General features: G+C 42.1%; 1 protein-coding gene across 6 annotated transcripts; it reads right to left on the reverse strand.

Moving 5' to 3' along the window:
* Positions 1-203: 203 nt before the first annotated feature.
* spdl1 (spindle apparatus coiled-coil protein 1) lies at positions 204-19,854 on the reverse strand. 6 transcript variants are annotated; one of them, XM_040172962.2, is made up of 14 exons: positions 19,343-19,854; positions 16,182-16,343; positions 11,676-11,852; positions 11,371-11,565; positions 10,723-10,863; positions 10,114-10,212; positions 7,845-7,955; positions 7,620-7,760; positions 7,380-7,465; positions 3,567-3,687; positions 2,712-2,778; positions 2,377-2,556; positions 941-1,010; positions 204-449 (listed from the first exon to the last, which is right to left on the reverse strand). In XM_040172962.2, the coding sequence occupies exons 2-14, from the start codon at positions 16,341-16,343 to the stop codon at positions 305-307; spliced, it is 1,695 nt and encodes a 564-aa protein (XP_040028896.1). In that variant the 5' UTR covers positions 19,343-19,854; the 3' UTR covers positions 204-304. The 6 variants fall into 6 exon arrangements, with proteins under 6 accessions (XP_040028896.1, XP_040028895.1, XP_077957592.1 ...); XM_040172961.2 differs by having other exon boundaries at positions 941-1,016; positions 19,343-19,755; XM_078101466.1 differs by having other exon boundaries at positions 941-1,016; positions 7,380-7,480; positions 7,617-7,760; positions 19,343-19,755.
* Between the last annotated feature and the right edge of the window lie 1,813 nt (positions 19,855-21,667).

The following is a 21,667-nucleotide window of genomic DNA, read 5'->3' on the forward strand; positions in this document are numbered from 1 at the left end:
TTCATTCTAGCACGAAGAGCACGCTCAAGCTGATCCCACAAGTGTTCACTTGGGTTGAGGTCAGGCCATTCCACTCCCAATTTGTGGCGGTAGTCCCTGATGAACCCTGCTTCGAAGGGGCGAGGATTGTCATCTTGGAGGATGGAATTCGGTCCTATTTTTCAATATATAGCCTATCATGAAATGTATGTACGCAAGACAACTTTTAAGAAAACTCTTTTATTGAAAATATAACAGGAAATTGAAGTAGATTAATATTCACGTGTTTTGTAAAACTGAACACTGACAGTATGGCGTACATACACTACTGCTGAGCACACTCGTTCTCCATACTGGTTTGAGCGCTGACATGGATCACCTCCACCATTGGTTTCTTTCTTGTATCGTCTCTCTTAGTCTGCCACCTGATCTCCTCCTTCTCCTCGTCTTTACTGTCAGTTTCAGGAGCGCTGAGGGCAGGATCCAAAACACACAAACGCATCACTTATCACATTTCATTTGTCTCACTGTAGTTTACATCCATAGTAATTCCCCAACGAGTATGAATGTGTATTGTTGCGTTTCCATTGTTTCAGTTTCATTCAAAAAGATTGAAAAAAATAAAAACATTTTCAAAGTCTGAGTCTGCAAAATTTTGAGTGGTGGCATTTATACATTTTATTTGATAATCCTTTATTTGGTTTTAATCTGAAATCAAGATGTTAATGAATTTATTTTTCAAATATTTGTAAGAGTGCTTGTCAATGCTAAGAATGGTGATCATGTATTATCTCCAGAAAGATGAAGCGTGAATTCCAAGGAGAAAAAGATACCCGTGAGGTCCATCCCCTAACTGAGCCAAACAGAAATGAAAAATTACCTCATAAAAATCTTCAGGTGGCTTCTTGACAGCTAACTTATCAAAGTGTTATGTACGTTAAGCAACCTGGCAAATACTGACCTGGAGTTGGGAATCTCAACAGGAACGTCTCCACTGATCTTCACGCACTTTGCAGGCCGTGGCACAGAATCTGAACCTCATCCCAAAATGACAAAGTGATTAACGGTGCTACCATATCAACTTTCAAAAAATATAGGGCTGCAACAACGAATCAATGAAATCGATAAAAATCGATTATTAAAAGTGTTGGCAACGAATTTCATAATCGATTTGTTGTGTCGCGAGCAGCGGCGGCAGTTGTTGAGTCACATGACGCAGGCAAAGATGTCTGTTAGAGTTAACGTTAAGTCGTCCAAGGTGAGTATTTCACACTAAATAAAAAAAGTGTCAATGACAAAATATGCAAAGTCCGTAACATGGCACGGGGGCACCACGTTCTCCCGCTTTGACGTGAGGAACGTAAGGAGCCTCCAGCAGGTAACAAGCTAGCGTTAGCTCGCTAATAACACCAGTAAAGCAGTTAGCAAGACTAAGACATGTTTTTATTTACTCGCCTTTTTTGGACCATTAATTTCCGTTAAATCTGCGGTCTTGTATTTCATATTTTGTCCAATTTTGGTTATTGTTGACAAATCTATTTGTATGTGTTGTACTTTTTAATGCTGTTATGCCTGTAAAGGGAGACACGGTGATCCATTAAACCAGCGCGGCTAACTAAGAAGCCTCTAATGCATTTATTTACAAATTCCATTTTAAATTCATCTCATAGCACTTGGTTATTTTTAGCTGTACTTAGATGTGGTGTATAGATTTACCTGCACAAAAATGTTAATAATTTAATTTAATGAATAAGCTTCAAGTAAACATGGGTGTGTGAAGTTTCTGAAGTATTTTTGCAATGTGAATTTGCAGTTATGTTTTAGAATAATGGGTAGGAAATGAAAGTTTTTAATGCTGTTTAAAAAAAAAATCTGTTTCATCGATTAATCAAGGAAATAATCGACCAATTATCGACAATATTACCCTTTCCTAAAGTCTTTGTGCTTTCCTTCCCCATTTCTGGGGTACACCTGGCTTTCCACTCGTAATTATTTTAATCATTTCTGTTATGAACTAGGAATTGAATGTATTGGACATCTTTTACATTGATCATTCTGTACACATGACATCCATTGTAGTCTGTCCATCCCGGGAGAGGGATCCCTCCTTTGACGTTCTCCCCATTGAAGGCTTTTTTATTTTTTGGAGAGATTTTCCTGTGCCAATGTGAGGGTTTTGGGACATGTGTACAGACTGTAAAGCCCTCTGAGGAAAATTGGTAAATTTGCGATTTTGGGCTATACAAAATAAATTGAATTTAATATGTTCATATTTCATCCATATTTCTTGCACTGTGTTAATTTGTCTTAGCGTCCAATGTATGCACAATGCGCCTTGTATGTCCAACATACTTGGCAATAAAGGGTTCGGATTCTGATTTCCTCCAATGAACACACCTTGTGTGGGGCTCACTGCCTCAGCTGCACAAGCAGGATCTGCTCCTGCAGTCTTTGTGACATCCATCTTCACTGCAAGGACATGCTCTCCCTTGTCAAGCTTTATTTTCTCAGAAGAGGGGATGACATCAAAAGGAAACTTCTCTTTCTTTCTCTTTAGCAACATATTCTTTTTTGTATCTAGATAAAAATATTTTAAGAGGCATCAGTCAGTCATACAATAAATATACCAGCATCCATATCATTAAAAGCAAACAGTCCGCACAGTTGGATCCAGGGCATCAGACAAAAAAATCATTGCACCACTGAGCGAAAAATAAATGTTACCCCCTTACCTTTGAGTTCATACTTGTGTTGCAGCTCTTCTACTTGTAACTGCAGTTTGATCTTGTCACTCTGTGTCTGTAGAACAAAAACACACAAAGGCTTTCTGTAACTTAATATCATGGAAGCAGTTTATTCAAGTCTGCTCCATTTATTGTTGTAAACATCACTCATAGAGACTGTAGCAGTGCTGCATGGGCATCATTAGTTCTGTTCCACTTGTGTTTTATAATATACTATGGAGCTCTGTGGATCTAGTGAAATTAACAGAAAAGACAGGCAAACTAAACATGGTCACCTTTTCCATCACTGAACTACAATGCGCTCTACTTTTGATAAGACATCTCTTTTAGTTCACTACTTCAGAAGTCAAGGAAACATTTCTGCAAATGTACAATTTAATTTAAAATTGTTGTTGCAAAGAGTTATTGCCAAATTCATATTTTATAGTTAAATTTAAATAAAGTTAAAGTTAAATATTAGTCTTTATGATTTTTTTAATATATAAAATCACACACATACATACATACCTGCCTCGTTCCTTATTTGAATATTCTGTACTGTGTATGTCCATTGAGAGCACATAAAAGTCAAATGGGCATACATAAACATGGCAAATAACGCAGATTCTGATCTGTGTTAGCTCTGTGATAGCTATGTAATATTCAGTAAAATTCAACTGTAAAAAAACATGAATGCTTGTATTTAGAGCGTAGGGCATTGAAATACTACATTTCACCAGTTTTCACAAATGACAATAAAACAAAAAATGTTTTTGCAAATTTTTCATTCTATTAGTATCTTGGATGTTGAGCTGCATTGCTACGTGAGCGAGGGGGCACAGGATGTATGCAGGGGGCGGTAACCTGTCTGAGGAGACGTTCAGATGAGAAGAGTTTCCTCTCCAGCTCCAAAGCTTTCTGGCTCTCTGACAAAGATTTCATCCTCTGCAGGAAAAGCTCGTCACCCATTCGCTCTGCATCCTTACTAACAGCGCACACAGAAGAGAAATTTAGGTCAATGTATTATTAACCAATCCTTAATCGAAATTAATAAGCACCACTTAGCATGAGGACCACGTCTTGAGCATGAGACTGACCGGTCTCCTCTGGGGAAAACAAGTAAATCTTTCAACGCATTAATTTGTATCAAGGCTGTTTCTAATCACTTCTCTAGGCATAAGAGTGTTACAGTATACCAGGAAATTCAGAAATAACGAAGGTATAATTTCAACACGGCCGAAAGTATAGACGGCCCTCCTGTTATTAACACATACAACTTTATCTGAGACAACTTTTTCCTGTGATGAAAACATTGTGAGCAGTTTAACTGCAACATGCAGCGGGAGACTTTCATAAGGCCCAAACCTATATGCTTTACTTCTCCCCCCCTGCCTCAGGACAGAGTTACAAGGGGTAGTGGCACACATGTCCCCATATGAAATGGGAATAGTCTTTGAGACTCGGAGCCAGCCAAAGGGTTCATGTGGCTGGCTTTGGTGGATTGGTTCAAAATCATTGAGACGGATTAGAACCTGAAAAGGGAGTACTGTGTTGGGATGAAGTTACCCAATTTCCACACTGTATGCTACGCAGAGGCACTGGCCCCAAGCGCTACAGCATCCCATCAGCTGTTGTAGGGAGGTTTCACCAAAAGTGCTGGAATTGCTGTTGCAGTGAGGAGAACAAAAGTATTTGATACACTGCCGATTTTGCAGGTATTCCCACTGACAAAGCATGTAGGAGGCTAATTTTTATCATAGGTACTCTCTAACTGTGAGTGACGGAATCTAAAACAAAAATCCAGAAAATCACATTGCACGATTTATTGCATGACATCACAAGTATTTGACACATTTGATTGCAATTATATATTTATACGTTTCCAGTTCTGCAGCAGGGATTTTTGCCCACTCCTCCATGCAGGCCTTCTCCAGATCCTTCAGGTTTCGGGGATGTCGCTGGGCAACACAGACTCGTCCTTCTTTTTCCTCCAAACACGGCAAGTGGAGTTTGGACCAAAAAGCTCTATTTTAGTCTCATCATACCACATTATCTTCTCCCATACCTCTTCTGGATCAAGAGGAATCAACAAGTTGGTCATTGGCAAACTGACCCGAGACGGGTCCGCTGGCTTGAGAGGAGGGACTTTGCGCGCGCTGCAGGATTTTATTCCATGACGGCGTAGTGTGTTACTAATGGTTTTCTTTGAGACTGTGGTCGGAGCTCTCGTCAAATCATTGACCAGGTCCTGCGTGTAGTTCTGGGCTGATCCCGCACTTTCCTCATGATCATTGATGCCTCACGAGGTGAGATCTGGCATGAAGCCCCAGACCAAGGGGAGATTGACAGTCATCTTTAACTTCTTCCATTTTCTAATAATTGCCCCAACAGTTGTTGCCTTCTCACCAAGCTGCTTTCCTATTGTCCTGTAGCCCGTCCCAGCCTTGTGCAGGTCTATTCCTGATGTCCTTACACAGCTCTCTGGTCTTCACCATTGCAGAGAGGTTGGATTCTGTTTGACCTGAAGTAACACGTCATGATGCCGTCATCCACGAACCCAGAACGCTCGCATCGGTGCAGAGGTGATTCTTGTGCACCGACTACGGACCGCGACGACTATTCTCAGCCACCGTACGCTCGTTACTGAGCAACATAGAGGCGCCACACACGTGACAGGTGGCAGTGTCAAAAGCATTGCAAGTAAACAGACAAAGACAACAAAGTGTTTGGATTAGATCCCTGGTCCTCATGAAGTTCTTACACCTTTGCCAATTTGTTAAATTGCCTTGCGAATAAATGCTTTGCCATTTGTTAAAATCCAAATCCTTTCATATAATGATTTTTCACATGTCATTTATATCAGCTCACACAAACACTTCAACCATTTGTTCTTCCTCCGTCAAATTTTACAACCCATTGTGGCCTGCGAGTCAAAAAGTTTGCCGACCCTCCACATCTAATGGACAACCAAGTACTGCAAGCTAGACTATTATGCAGCTGTAGACAAAACACAGGGGTCCCTGGGCCTGAGAAGGGAAGAAAAGGAGTTTAATATGGCTATTAAATGTGACTAAAACTAATTATATTTTAGTCTAGTTTTCGTCGACTAAAACTAGACTAAAACTAAGAAGGATTAAAATGACTAAATGTGACTAAAACTAATACGCATTTTTCGTCTAAAGACTAACTAGCCAAAATGAACACTGTTACACCCTGAAGCATTGTGCTGACCAGCTGTCTCCGGTGTTCACCAACATCTTCAACACCTCCCTGGAGACATGCCACGTACCAGCCTGCTTCAAGGCCTCCACCATCATCCCTGTCCCCAAGAAGCCCATGACTCAAGGACTACAGGCCCGTCGCCCTGACCTCTAGTCATAAAGTCTTTTGAACGGCTAGTCCTGACCCACCAGAAGTCCCTCACCGACCCCCTCCTGGACCCCTGCAGTTTGCCTACAGAGCCAACAGGTCTGTGGACAATGCAGTCAACATGGCCCACTACATCCTCCAGCATCTGGACTCCCCAGGAACCTACGCCAGGATCCTGTTTGTGGACTTCAGCTCTGCTTTCAACACGATCATCCCGTCTCTGCTGCAGGACAAACTCTCCCAGCTAAACGTGCCCGACTCCACCTGCAAGTGGATCACAGACTTCCTGTCTGACAGGAAGCAGCACGTGAAGCTGGGGAAACATGTCTCAGCCTCTCGGACCATCAGCACCGGTTCCCCCCAAGGCTGCGTTCTTTCCCCTCTGCTCTTCTCCCTGTACACCAACAGCTGCATCTCCAGCCACCAGTCCGTCAAGCTCCTGAAGTTTGCGGATGACACCACCCTGGACTGATCTCCGGTGGGGATGAGACCGCCTACAGGTGGGAGTCTGACCATCTGGTGTCATGGTGCAGCCAGAACAACCTGGAGCTCAACGCTCTAAAGACAGTGGAGATGGTTGTGGATTTCCGGGGAACAGAGCCCCACCTTCCCCCGTCACCCTGTGTGACTCCCCCATCACTATTGTGGATTCCTTCCGTTTCTTGGGCTCCATCATCGCCCAGGACCTCAAGTGGGAGCAGAACATCAGCTCCATCACCAAAAAGGCTCAGCAGAGGTTGTTCTTCCTGAGGCCGCTGAAGAAATTCAACCTGCCAAAAACGATGATGGTCCACTTTTACACGGCCATCATCGAGTCCATCCTCTACTCCTCCATCACTGTCTGGTACGCTGCAGCCATAGCCAAGGATGGCTATGATATGTATGACATATTTTGGCAATAAATGTTTCCTGATTGCGTGTGTGGACAGGTGTCTTTTATACAGGTAACTAGTTCAAACAGGTGCAGTTAATACAGGTAATGTGTAGAGAACAGGAGGGCTTCCTAAAGACAAACTAACAGGTCTGTGAGAGACAGAAGTTTTTACTGGTTGGTAGGTGATCAAATACTTAGGTTATGCAATAAACTGCAAACAAAAAATTTTAATCATACAATGTCATTTTCTGGATTTTTGTTTTAGATTCCGTCACTCACAGTTGAAGAATACCTTTGATAAAAATTACAGACTCCTGCATGCTTTGTAAGTGGGAAAACCTGCAAAATCTGCAGTGTATCAAATATTTGTTCTCCCTACTGTACATAACAGTAAACTCACAGATGTAAAAACCAAGCAAGTGAGTTTAACTTACACGGTGTTGTTGAGCTTCATTTTCAGCAGGTCAGTGTAGTAGGTTTCATCTTGGATGTCTCCACTCTCTGCTGGAGCAGCAGCTGGCTGAGACCACCCACACACCCACACCCACACCCACACACAAAATGTTATCACTACAACATTTGTATGAGCTTAAATTTCTCCTTAAGTTAATTCTTCAATATTACTTTGTTGCACAGCATGTGAACATTTCCCTTTTTTGGTTGTCAGCACTCACCTCCCCCTTCTCAAGTCTCTGCAGCTTAGTCATGAGATTTTGGATTTCTCCATTTTTCTCAGAGAGCATGGACTGGAGTCTCTCCAGCTGGGCAGGATCCGCCCTTGAACTCTGGAGCTGCATCAGTGTGGCTATCTGGACCTACACAGAAACATGCACATCCATCTGTCAGTCAAGTTACAAGCAACCAACAGGAAATGTTTAGCACCCTCGAACACATGGTACCTTGGTGCGTTGCAGTTGCTGTTTACCGAAGGCGTGTAGTTTCTGTAGTGACAGGTACTGGACCTTCATAGTGATGAGCTGTCTCTCCATCTGAGCACGCTTATCTTCCAACTACAGGAGAAAAAGCATTTTGCACACTAATTTGCACAGGGCTTGCATTTCATATACAAGTTGAACTTGCTTACCAACATATTTTGTTGCATGATGATGATAATGATGTTCAACAGTATAAAGTTAGAGAATTATTGTCAATTTGGAAATATTGAGACATGGATGGAAGAGTTAAATATTAGTTCATTTGAACTGAGATGGTGGTGATATTTTGAAGTGGGGTTATTTATTGCACATCCTTTACCAGAACTGAAGTCGCACCGGATTAAAAGGCGCACCTTCAATGAATGACCTATTTTAGAACATTTTTCATACATAGGGCGCACTGGATTATAAGACTCATAAAATACTGCAGTCAAACGTTTTACCTGGGTTTGCGTTATGCTAGGGTGACCAGATGTCCTCTTTTCCCCAGACATGTCCTCTTTTTGAGACCTAAAAAACGCGTCCGGCAGGGATTCCAAAGACGTCCCGGATTTTGCTTCGTCGAATATTTGTGTTTCTCTGGGTCTTTCACCAACTAGTTATTCCGCCCTTAAGTGTTGGAAATGGTGTCTCCCTTACGTTCCACCTTCTTGCGCGAGCTCTGACTGTAGAGAGCTGCAGATGTCACGTGCTGTACACAATGCAACTAGTGGAGGCAGATTTGAAATGTTCCCCATTTCCAGCAATACTGAGCACCTATCGTACCAAAGGCTCAAAATGGTCGTATTTGGAGGATAATTAGCATGTATCTGGCAACATTGAGATCGGTCGACCAATGACTGTTCTCTACAGTCATAGCTCATGTTTTTTTTTAAATTTAATCGTATGTCCTGTTTATTTTGGAACATCTGCCTATTGGGACTACAAATGAAAAATAGCCTTTTGGCTAACTCTGGCACATTTACAAAAATGTTTTTTTTTTTTTTTAGGTGCACTGTCCCTTATCAAATCAACCATTAAATAAAAATAATTCCATTATAATATATAAACTGTAAGCGTTTAAAATAAAATAAGTACATATCAGTTAACTTCTTCCGCTTAACAGTTTTATTACTTTATGTAAGCATTATTTACACATAAGTAAATTAAGTAATTAAAATGAAGTTGGTAACAGTGCAAAAATGTATATTTCCACAATTAACAAGAAGTTTTTCAAACAATTTTTTCTGTGTCGCATTGTGTCTTTTTCGCTATCTCCCTCGCACTCTGCCTCTTTGCTGCCCTGTCCACTTGTACCCTGAGCCGGTCTGGATGACGTAGTTCGAGCACAACTCATTTCAAGTTTGTGTTAGGTTTTTTTAAAATTATGGCTATGTGTTAGGGTTGGTGATTAAAGTTTGTGACCCCCCAGTTAGGGAACCACTGCGGTAACGAGTGAATTCTCCAGAGATCTGACAATTCCAAGAAATTCTATAACCTATGTACGACTATTGAGGCTCTACGTCAGGGATGTCAAACATACGGCCCGCTGGATGGCTAAGTGAAAAAATGACAGAAAGACATAAATTGAAAGTAGCTGCTCTTCCTAAAAAGGACTCTGGACATAATGTTAAGTCTGACTTGACATAGCATACACCAGTAAAATTAGCATTAGCTAATTGACGTCAGATTCAAACGCCTCCGTTGTTGATTTAAACTGAATGAGTGGAATTTAGAAATGGCTACAATGAAGTGCTGGCAATAAGAGTTCAGAGACAACTGAACAGACAAACTTTAGCTTAGCAACTTCTAGCAGATTTGAAAAGACGTTACAAGGCTGGCTACATCAATCTGGGATTTACCACCACAGGAACAGCAAAAGCCGTATACAAGGAGGCTCCTTTGTTATTTAACTGCTGGTATCTGCAGTGGGATCTAGTATTTTTCACATTTGGTTTGGTCTGAAGTTTGGGAACCTCTGCATTGATAAACACTCTCTACTATCTCTCTTCTACACGTTATCATTCACGCGTTTACATACTGATTGCAGGAGCTGCCATACTCAGTGACACCTGCCTATCACGACTATGCAGAATTCATCAGCCTGGGAGAAATTTGGGGTTTAGGGTCTTGCCCACGGACCCGGGGATTGAACTGACGACCCACCTTTACCACGGAGTCAATGCATTTTTCTACACCAGCAAAGAGAGCTTCGCCTGCTGTTGTATTGTAGCTAGCTCAGTTGGTTTTGTACCTCTGCAAACAGAGAGTTCCCTTTACTGTTGGGATCTTGGGCCTGCTGGAGAGCCTGGTCCAACTGGATCTGGAGGTCTTGGTTGGCCTCACGAGATTTCTATGGAGACAGAGATGCAAAAACAAACAGCATGAGATTAAAGAAACCCTGGGACAAAATGATGTACAGTGTGTTCCAATACACTTGCAGTGAGTAATATCGCTACACATGGAGGAAAGGAGACCCTTTGGGATGTGGTGGAAAGTACATTGTTTGCTGAAAATATCAAACCATAAAGCCGAGCCCTATAAAATATGTGATTTTGAGACATGCTTGGAAGTGCAATGGGAGAGTGAGAGAATTAGAAAAAGGTGAATATGGGGGTTGGGAGGTACACGGCACATCATCAATGACATCATCATCCTTTCCTCCTTGCTTCACTGAAATCTCAGAAACGCTGGCTGGCCGGTTGACCTTTCCTCCCTCCAAATGAGAACTTTTCGATTCACATTTATGACCTATTTTGATTTCAAAACGGTGAATTACACTCAAAAGCCACAAGTTTGCAGGTATGCAAATTAAAGTGCACACAAGCACAATAATGGCTATCGTTGATGGGGTTATGTTTACCTCTAATGCATTGAACCAGGAAACAGCTTCCACCTCGCGGTCCTCAGTGATTTGCTCCAGGTGGCGCTGTAGGCTGCCAATGGTCAGCTCCAACTGCTGCTCTTTGTACTGAGATTCCTGCAGTTTCTGCTCCAACTCCACCTGGTAGACATGACTCATTAATACAACTCCACCTGGTAGACATGACTCATTCTTGGGGTGAGGGGGCGTGTACACACACACACACACACACACACACACACACACACACACACACACACACACACACACACACACACACACACACACACACACACACACACACACACACACACAGTGGCAGAGAGCAGAATAAACATCCTATCATGTAGAGAGAAAAATAGCATGCAATAACACAAGATAGTTATTTTGTTTAATAAAAAAGTGGTATTAACCTGCTCTATAGGCAAGAGTAACCTTAAATTTACCTGACCTAGTAGGGGGGAAAAAAATGTTAATACAACTCCAGCTGGGGGAAGGGGGAAAGGATGCTACGTAGAACATACTGAGATCAGATTTGGAGTAGTAGATTAGATGAAGAGGTTTATGGCTGTAAAAGGGTAGTTGTTTAAGATTATGAACCAAAAAGACACTATACTATAGCTGGTTTTACGCTCTACTCCCGCTCACCTTAATGTTCTCCAGCTCTGTGATCTTTATCTGCTCCTCCATCATCTCAGATGTCATAGAGCTCTGTGTGTGTTCATTTACAGTTTGCAGCTCCTCCATCTTGTTATTAAGAGTCTCAGTCAGCACCTCAAGTTTGTGTTTCAGCTGTTGCTCATTCAGCTGGGATTCCTCCAGAGTGGACTGCAAAGTCAGCATCTGGCCAAACGTACAGGAAAACACCTTAAGCAAGCTGAAGGAAACAATGTTTTCCATCAACGCTGCCAACCATCATGTGTACTTTACTGAAAAGCCTGAAAAGATGTTACCTTCTTGTTGAGCTCACTGAGTTCTGTTCTGTGGCTCCTATCCAGATGCAGTTTTTGTTCCTCAAGCTGCTGTCTTTGCTGGTTCTTCACAGAGTCGTGGTCGGACTGCAGTGAGTCAAGCATCCGAGTCTTTAACTCTACTTGCTTTCGAAGTGAGTACTTTTCTTGCTCGAGGGCCTTTATCAAATAAAACAGATGTATACGTTTGAAGCCGCTCAGAATAATCGAAAGATCTCCTCTTGAGCAGCTTCCCAATTAGGGCTGCAACTAACGATTATTTTGGTAATCGACTAATCTATCGACTATTTTTTCGATTAATCTAATGATTATTTCCCCCCCAAAAAAATATTGACTCAATGTTGAAATTTGAATTCAAATGTATTTGAGTAACAAGGTAACTCAAGGTAAACATGTAAACATTATAAATAAACAAAATAATAATACAAATTAAAGTGCAAATATGCTTTTAAAAGTGCAAATAAAGCAACTCAAAATAACAATCAAGCCTCTGCAAGTGCAAAATAACATTCAAAGTCCAAAACTAAAAAAAATAGTCCATCCTTCCCGACAATTAAAGTGCAAGTAAGGGTTTAAAAGTAAATCAAAATGACTTCAGGGGAACACACATTTCACACACGTTTCAAATTGCAATGTAAAAACGTGAGCATATTGACATGCTCTGGAGTGAGGCTCTCTTCTTGGAGGCGATGTTCCCAGCTGCTGAGAAGAGATTGGCTCAGAGGGAGTAGACGTAGCTGGAATGCACAAGAATGATTTGGCTAGTGATGCCAGAGCTGGAAACCTTGACTCATTCAACTTCGACCAAGACAGGGGACTTTGTCTTTGAAAGAGGCTGCTCTCCAAAATACATCAGCACCTCATTACAGATCTTTTGGTTGTGCGCGTCCTCTTCACTGTTGTCATTGTCACTGTCTGTGGAGTCTGATCCAAGCAGTGAATCCAGTACTGAAACAGTCCTCCTATTTGGAGATCCCTTTTCAGCTGATGCTGTGGCATCTTGGTTCCCAGTACTCCTATCCATGTGCTGTAGTGCCAGAGCATGTACCTTGTTTTGAACACTGAACCTCTCCTCTGGTGTCAGGAATTTCAGTTTTAGAAATCGTTGGTCAAGTGCAGCTGCAATGATCTGTTTGCTCTGTTTGTCATTGGTGAAGGTGACCTCTCCTGACCACTGTGCAGTGGTTTCCTTGGAAGCAGCTGCCTGGAAGGCCTGCACAGGAGTTGTCTCATAAGAAGTGTGGGTGGACTTCAGAAGCCCTTTGACCAGAGGAGGCAGTGCAGAGACTGTCACATAACTCTCACCACTCAAGTACACAGTGGCACATTCAAAGGCCTGGAGAGCTTGGGCCAGTTCTTCGAGAAGGGTCCACTGATCGCTTTTGAGATCCAGGTATTGTTTCCCTCTCTGTGTTGCCGGGTCAGAAAGGGTTGCAGTGACTGGCCACCTCTGTTCCAGTAGGCGACTAATCATGTGATAGGTGCTGTTCCACCTGGTACTGACATCTTGGACAAGTTTGTGTTCAGGAGTCCCCATTTGTTTTTGCTTCAATTTTAGGTTGCTTGCAGCCAGTTCACTTTTAAAGTGCTCAACGAGACTTCTTGAAGCTCCAAGTGCTTTGCTGATCTGTGGGTTTTTCAACGCATGATTTATTACTAATTGCAATTGAAATGTGTTGACCATCTGCATAAAGCCCTCATCCTCAACCATTGATAGAGGTCTCATGTCATTGACAAGCATGTTGAGGATGCTCTCCGTCAAGACTCCTGCCATCTGAGGGGTGCATGAGCCTCTCTTCAGGACAAACTTGTCCACACGCCTTTGCTTAGTACTAAAAGAGAAAGAAAAAAACCCCACAAAGCTTTCATTATCACGTTGTAGGCTATAGTATCATAGTTTTGTATAATGGTAGAGTAGATCTCTCGTAATTGTGTTGAAATGAAATTACTAATTTTCCACAATATTTAGCTTGAAGAATGCTAAGTGGAGGAGGTTAACTATTCAGAACGAACGAAAAGACGGGCTACTCTGATAATTCACTACATTGCACATAACATAACTGAAGTCGCGTTAGCAAGCATCCTCAATGAGACGTTCTGTTTTCCAACATGTAATCGTAAACCTTACGATAAGTTAACAAGGCTAACGTTACTTAGGCAGTTAACTTAAACTTACCCATCAGCAGGAGAAGACGTGGTGGCTCCAGGATGCCTCCGTTTCAAATGCTCATGCATTGCCGTGGTGCTGGAATGAAATGCTAATTCCATTTTGCAGATGTTGCAGTGTACTTTTTAATTTTTTTTGCTGGTAAAATATTCCCAGCTCTCGGTCTAGCTTGTTTCGGCTCTCCCACACTCTGTTCCGCCATGATTCAAAAACGTTCTTCTTCTTTGCCTTGGTGTATGTATGTCTATGCCTTGGTGCATATAGACAATGTAAGCGATACTGCCCCCTGCACTTCCGGTAGCGCATTGGAATGCTGAATGAAAATTATCGGCAGCTCTCAATCTTTTATAATATATAAAATATATGACGCGTCGACGTTAAAAATCCACGTCCACAATTTTTCACAATCGATGTAGTCGACTATTTGTTGCAGCTCTATTCCCAATAGAACATGAGCAAAGCAGGCCATTTACCATTAGCTGGGGGTTTTGTGTGATTTGGCTCAGTTGATCCTGTGGCAGTAGCGCAGAGATTGAACGTGGTTGATGGTATGCCGCTGTGAATCAGGAGCAGCAAACTGCATCGGTATATACACCGCTAAACACAGCGCATACCACCTCACGCATTGGTATATAGGTAGAGTGTCCTGTACCCTTTTCTAAATGAATGTACCGTTTCCTAGAGCCATGAACGCTCCTGTAGATACACGCTCTACAACATCAGGAGAATACGTCCCCTTCTCACTCAGGTACTGGTTCAGGCTCTGGTCATCTCCCGCCTGGACTACTGCAACTCCCTCCTGGCAGCTCTCCCTGCTGCCGCCATTCGACCTCTGCAGCTCATCCAGAATGCAGCAGCTCGACTGGTCTTCAAAAATTCTCCCACACTACTCCACTCCTCCGCTCTCTTCACTGGTTACCAGTGGCTGCCCGCATCCAGTTCAAAACACTGGTGCTCACGTACCATGCTGTGAATGGATCGGATCCAGCTTACATCCAGGACATGGTCAAACCCTACATCCCGACCCGCACTCTCCGCTCTGCATCTGCAAAACTGCTCGTCCCTCCCTCACTGAGAGTAAAACACTCGACTAGATCACGACTCTTTGCTGTCCTGGCTCCAAAATGGTGGAACGAGCTCTCTGATGACATCAGGACCGCAGAGAGCCTTCACATCTTCCGCCGCAAACTAAAGACACACCTCTTCAGACTCTACCGTGACTAAAAAATTGTAGCACTTAATTGTACTTATAACGGCTCTTATCTATAGCAAGTTGTAAATTGTCTTATTTGATGAACACTCTCGCTTCTGTATTCTTATGGTTGAAATGCACTTATTGTAAGTCGCTTTGGAAAAAAGCGTCAGCTAAATGACATGTACTGCTAGGCCCTCACCAATGCTGATGTTAGGCCTTCCCACATTGTTCTTTTTGGAGAAAAAGGAAAAGACAGACATGCATGTTTGATCTGGGGCCGTTAATCACAACCCCCCGCTTTTCGCTGGCTAAACAAAGACTTTTTTTTTGCTTTTATTCCCATTACCTTGGATTCAGGAGAGATCCGTATACTGCTTTTTTTTCTCCAAAAGGATTATAAAGTGCCAAAGTTATTGCGCCTTAAGAGATTGTCGCTGCTGGATTATAATCATGGTTAGAATAGTTTTTTGTTTACCATTTACTCCGGGATTGCGCAATGAGATTGTTTTTGCTGCTTCCTTTATTATTCTTAGCCCCCCTAAAAAAGTCTGGAAATTAAAATAGTTCTTCTTTTACACGCAAGCAGTTCCTAATACATGCGCGCAAAAATGTCAGTCTATGTGTCAGCCAAACTCTTCGCCCCACTACTACCCCCCTTGTAATCTTAGGGGACCCTGTATTTTTTGTTAACGACCCCAACCATGCGCACATAGTTTCAACCATACTAATGTATATTGATTACAAGCTTCTTACACAAAGTCATTGAGAATTCCGCCTGCGTCTGCGCTGCAGTTTGCAGCCACTGATAGCATTGCCATAGCGCTTGTAACTTTGTTTGCCTCTATGGTTTAATTGGGGTATTTTTTTGAATTATCAAGAATGATTATTAATAAATCAATAGATGTCAATAATTTAGTTTCACTATTTCACACCAAATAAGATCCTTGCAGTTCCCAACAGTACAGTTTCCTAAAAGGCATGCACCATTTATTAAAGCCATTTACGCTACGTGTCGGTGGAACTGTATTGGCATACCACTCCTGGCTACGGTACATGGCACTGAGGCACAGTGGCATAACACTGGACACTTTTGGGTATCTGCTTCACTGTGGTGTGGGTATCATACCTCCATTGCGTTGGTCATTTCCACTCTCTGTTCGTCCAGTCTGTTTTGCATTTCCATCTGCTGGTTGAGGAGATCCAAACCAGCTTGGGCAGCCTGATGAACCTGCTCCTCTCTCTCCCTCAGCTGACTCCTCAGTCGCTGGATCTCCTCTTCTGCTGCCATCTGAAAGTGGGGAAAAGAGAGGGTCAGTAAAACCTTCATTATGCTTCCAGGGAAATGCTCTTTGCACCTCAGAACGTGCCTCACAAATTAAAGAGAATTATGATTTGGTGGATTTGTTGTATTTGGGATGACATTTAGCAGTCTTATTGGTCATTAGTTTTCCTGGTGCAATGTTTAGGGTATTTGTATCGCATGTGTTCCGTCTTAGATAAAATAGTAGTATTCCTTTGACGTCACGGTCCCACTGGTTAGATTCATTTTTGACACTGGGTGGTTTGGTTTTGGAGTGTGTTTATATTCCCATCATTTATTACTTAATAAATTATTGTAATTAGGTATTTTCTTTAACGTTCCACACAGTGTGTCATTTAAATGTTCTGAAAAGTTATTTCATTAGCACTCACGTTACCTGCGCTGTGTGTAACTTTAGTTTCCCGGTGTTACACTCCTACTGGTTTCCCTACGCGTACGTGTTGACTTAACAGCAGCAGCTGTTGTCTGCTTCTGTCGCTCATATTCACAAACATATTGCTGGAAATTTTCAAAATGCATCACATATCCACTGCAGCGATTACGAATGTATAATTATTTATAAGAAATATTAATGATATAAGAAATATATTATTAAATTATATTAAAAGGGAAAGATTAGAACAACTTGGATTCAATCTCATAGGAGCAAAACATTAAAGTGTTAAGCAGACGCTCGCTCTATAAGCGGGGCGCCACGGGGATTCACTAAGTGAATGTTGTTTGATGTTTGTTAGTCAAGTTGAATGAAATCAGTGTGGAGGAAACCTTCTGCTGTAGGGTGATCCAAAACAACTGGTTACTTCATGCTGCGTTCCCATGAAACGCAAGTTTTTCGTGCCACATACAGTCTAGTCAAGTTAATGAACAGACGTGATGAACCTGAAGTGACACAAATCTGCGATAGCGTACCAAAACGCAGCAAACGCAAAAGTTGAAATATTTCAACTTTTGCGACAGCCTATCAGCGTTGAGAAGCGCCCCGTCGTCAATGATGGCCTGCTGTCAGTACAGAATCAGAAAAAAATGGAGGATAAATGAATAGTAACTTCATGTGTGTGTGGGTAACCCGAGCTGTACGATAAATCCTCATGCCCAACGTTATATTGCGACCGGTCCAGGAAAGACCTTGCACTTTTAACAAACAATGTAATGGTACTATTTTATGGATATGCAGAGTGATCAGGAGTATGTCATATGAGGAGGGCGTGTACCAACGGCAGTCAGCACTTTGAGTTGTATGAACCTGCACAGTCGATGTTGTATTAATATTGAATTAAGATGATAGTAAAAGTTGGCTAAAGATACCACAGCTTGACACTTATTGTACATATAACGCTACACCATATGTGCCTTTTTTTAACAACTTCCCATCACTGCACTGAATATAGTACATTATAGTGTAGGATAGTTGTAATAATTGTTTAACGACACACTGCTACTGAATATTAAGTACTATTGCAGGACGTTTGCTCAATAATAACGTGTGTGTGGCTGTTAAGAGCCGTTTGGAAGTGCTTGAGCACGGTGTCCATGGGATAGAAGGATGATGTGAAGTCCGGCCCTCGATCAGAGTCAACAATTACTTGTTACTGTGGGATCCACAGGAAGGACATGTACAGTACAATGACAAGTCAACTGACTTTTGTTATGGTCCGCTATGGTTTTATTGAGATAAACACATATCACTTCAGTAAAGAGGTCTGAATGGGAGCCACTGGACTTCACTAGAACATTAGCAAAATCCAAATCCAGCCTCAGTCTCCATCTCTGGTTCAAAAGAGAAAATCCACACACCCACTGACTATTGAAAAATGGATGATAGATTAGCTTGGGTGGGAGGAAGACGACAAGAGAACCACGCGCATTTTGAAATGATTTAGTTAGCTAATAAGAGCTAGCCAACGTTAGCTATTTAACTAACGTTATAAAAAATAAAAAGGGTAATTTATGTTTTCTGTTCGAAGAAACACTTTGAACCTGTAGACCACTGCCCAATAGTCTTATTGCTGCCATTTGATGACAAGTGTATATACAACAAGCCAAATTAAGTATATTTATTATTTTTACTAGTATACCATTATTCCTGTGGCTTAATAGTCTCAATTGTTTTATCAGACTTCCTAGGTAACCAGTTGTTTTAGATCACCCTACACCAGACGGTTTTCCTCCACACTGAGTGGAATTCAAAACACAGCAAAGGAAGTTATTTTGGTGGATCACCATGGCGCACCGCTTAGAGCCACACTCTGCCTGGTGTTTTCGTGTTTTACTCCAGGGCGGTTAGCAGGGTGATGTGCTGGTCAGCACAGTCACCTCACAGCAAGAGGGGCCTGGCTTCTAAACCACCCAGCCTCTTTCTGTATAGAGACTGCATGTTCTCCCCGTGTCTGTGGGAGTTCTCCCCGGGGCTTTGGCTTCTTCCAAGATCCCCCCCAGCGGATGACTGATTGATGAGATTGAATGAAAGTCGTTCCTTTGTTTTCTTAAATTAATTGTTCTATGAAATTGCTGTAATAGATGCGTGATGCATATTTGCAGATTTTCAGTAATGTTTGTCGAATCGAGCGACAGATACAGCTGTGGTTAAGTAAACACAAACACGTACGCATAGGGAAACCAGTAATACTAGAGTAGTAGAAACCATTTAGGGTGCAACACCGGTAACCGCACGATAAATAGCGTAAACAAATCCGGTTTTATGGTATCAGCCTGGAAAATGAAGCCAGGTGTGTTAACGTAACGTCAGCTCGAACGTCAACAACGGCCAGTAAACGTTTACGTAACATGCGTAACATTAAATAGCGTTAATGCCAAACATTTCAACAACAATGGCGCTTCAACTGACGTTTCTTTCCAGTCTCGTTCAGATAAAACACTGTTACACGATCACCTCTCTTGAGAAAGGCCACCCAGTCATTCTTGAGAGCATTTATTAAAATAGTATGTATTTAGTTTCCCAACATTACCTTGTCAGCAAACCAGTTAGTTGACTCTCTGGTCTAACCGCTTCAGGTTTGAATTCAGCACTTCCTTCTTTCCTCCTTCTTCTTCTTCGGTGCTGTTTGAGCGAACCTTGGACAACTTTTGTTGCATTGCTGCCATCTTCCGGTTTCATACCAATTGTCCGTACCAACAACTAAAGTTTCCCCACATGCCCCGTTGCTCTCAAGAAGCCTGCCCTATAAGATGCTTTCTTCAATGGATTTACACTCCAGAAGATCCATTTGCCCTTTCTCAATATGCGTTTTTGTGTGGACTTGTGGACTCGTAAAACGTCAACAGTCGCAGCTCGAGTACTGTTCCAATTCTAAAATCGGCATCTGGCCGAGAACGGTCATCATACCCGGATGTGATTCGCCCCGCCCATTTGACCGGGCACGCATCGGAGCAGGCTTGTGCGTTCTTGTGAGAGCCAAATATCCCAGAATGCATTTCACCTGAACAACAGGCAACAACGACAGAGGAAAATAAACACAACTGTAGGTCGAAGTTTATCAATACTAACGTTACTATATTTAAGTCAAGGAATGTCATTTTAGGAAACTTTCAGATGAGAAGTTAGTTGTTTAATCAACATTTTTGTGGTTGGTTTGTCAACATTGAGCCTTCTTAACATTTAACTCCAGGATGTGGGAGATGTGAAGTGTGGTTAACGGACCGTCAGAACATTTGGTTGGTATCAAAGGAACTGCACGCAGCTGGTTTAAATCCTATTTATTGGATCGATCCCAGTTTGTGCTTGTAAATGGTGAATTCTCAAAGACCACCAATGTTGGTCACGGAGTTCCACAAGGTTCTGTACTTGGACCAATTTCATTTACCCTCTATATGCTCCCTTTGGGCGATCTTATCAGGAAACACTGCATAAACTTCTATTGTTATGCAGACGATACTCAACTGTATCTGTCGATCAAACCAGAAGAGACAGACCAGGTTGTTAGACTTCAAGAATGTCTTGGAGACATCAAAACTTGGATGACTGGCAACTTCTTGATAATAAACTCAGAAAAAACAGAAGTTATCTTGAAAGGCCCTGAGTGCCTACGAAGTCAGCTGTCACGTGATACAGTTTTTATGGATGGAATTGCTCTGGTATCCAGCAGCACCGTCAAGAATCTTAGAGTTCTCTTCGACATATAAAGAAGACTTCAAGGACTGTCTTTTTTCATCTAGGTAATATATTGAAAATCAGGAACTTCCTGTCTCAAAGTGATGCAGACCTCTAGACTGGAGTACTGTAATTCTTTATCGGCCTGCTCTTGTAAATCTCTTAAGCCTCTCCAGTTGATTCAGAATGCTGCAGCACGTGTATTAAGAAGAAGAAAGAAGAAAAGGGATCATATTACTCCTGTATTAACTTCTCTGCACTGGCTCCCTGTTAAATCAAGAATAGAATTTAAGGTACTTCTCCTCACCTACAAGGCACTTGCTGGTGAGGCACCGTCGTATCTTAAAGAGCTTGTAACACCGTAATGCCCTACAAGGCAGCTGTGCTCCATAGATGCTGGGTTACTTGTTCCTAGGGTTTTAAAAAGTAGGATGGGAGCCAGAGCCTTTAGTTATCAAGCTCCTCTTTTGTGGAACCAGCTTCCACTTTCAGTCCGGGGGGGGGGGGGGGGGGGGGAGATTCAGTCAGCTCATTTAAGATAAAGCTCAAAACTTTCCTCTTTGATTTTGCTTATAGTTAGGGCTGGCTCAGGTTAGCCTGGACCAGCCCTTCGTTAAGCTGCTACAGTATAGGCTTAAATTGCCGGGGGACTTCTAAGGACACACCGAGCTCCTCTCTCACGCTCTCTTTCTACAATAATTCACGTTTTATTAATGCACTAATTGAGCTTTCCGGGAGATTTTTTTTGTGCTTTCTCCCCTAACAGGTCTCCGTAGATCGTAGTACCTTCTGGACCCTGGTCCTGACACCTGCCGTGGCCCTGCTGACGCCTGCTGCTGCTACCATCATCATTATTTTAAATATTAATCATATTACTGTAATCATAAACCAACATTACCGTCTCCTAAAGTCTTTGTGCTTTCCCTCCCCACAGGCTTCTATGGATGGTGGTTTGCACGCACGCACACACACAATTGCCTATGAGGGTGACATAAATAAGATGGTCAAAGTGTTATTTACTGCTTTTTTCCATGTTAGAATAAATATTTAAATATATAAGTAGTAATGGGTTTGTGTTTTTGATAACTGAATTGTTTTGCATTGAATCAAACTGGTATGTTTGCTGAAATTAATTAGATTGCCTTACCTCTGATATTTTCCACCAGCCGCCAGTTTCCAATAT

Source organism: Gasterosteus aculeatus, chromosome 4 (assembly GCF_964276395.1).
Source record: "Gasterosteus aculeatus chromosome 4, fGasAcu3.hap1.1, whole genome shotgun sequence".
In the NCBI taxonomy this organism is placed as follows: domain Eukaryota; kingdom Metazoa; phylum Chordata; class Actinopteri; order Perciformes; family Gasterosteidae; genus Gasterosteus; species Gasterosteus aculeatus.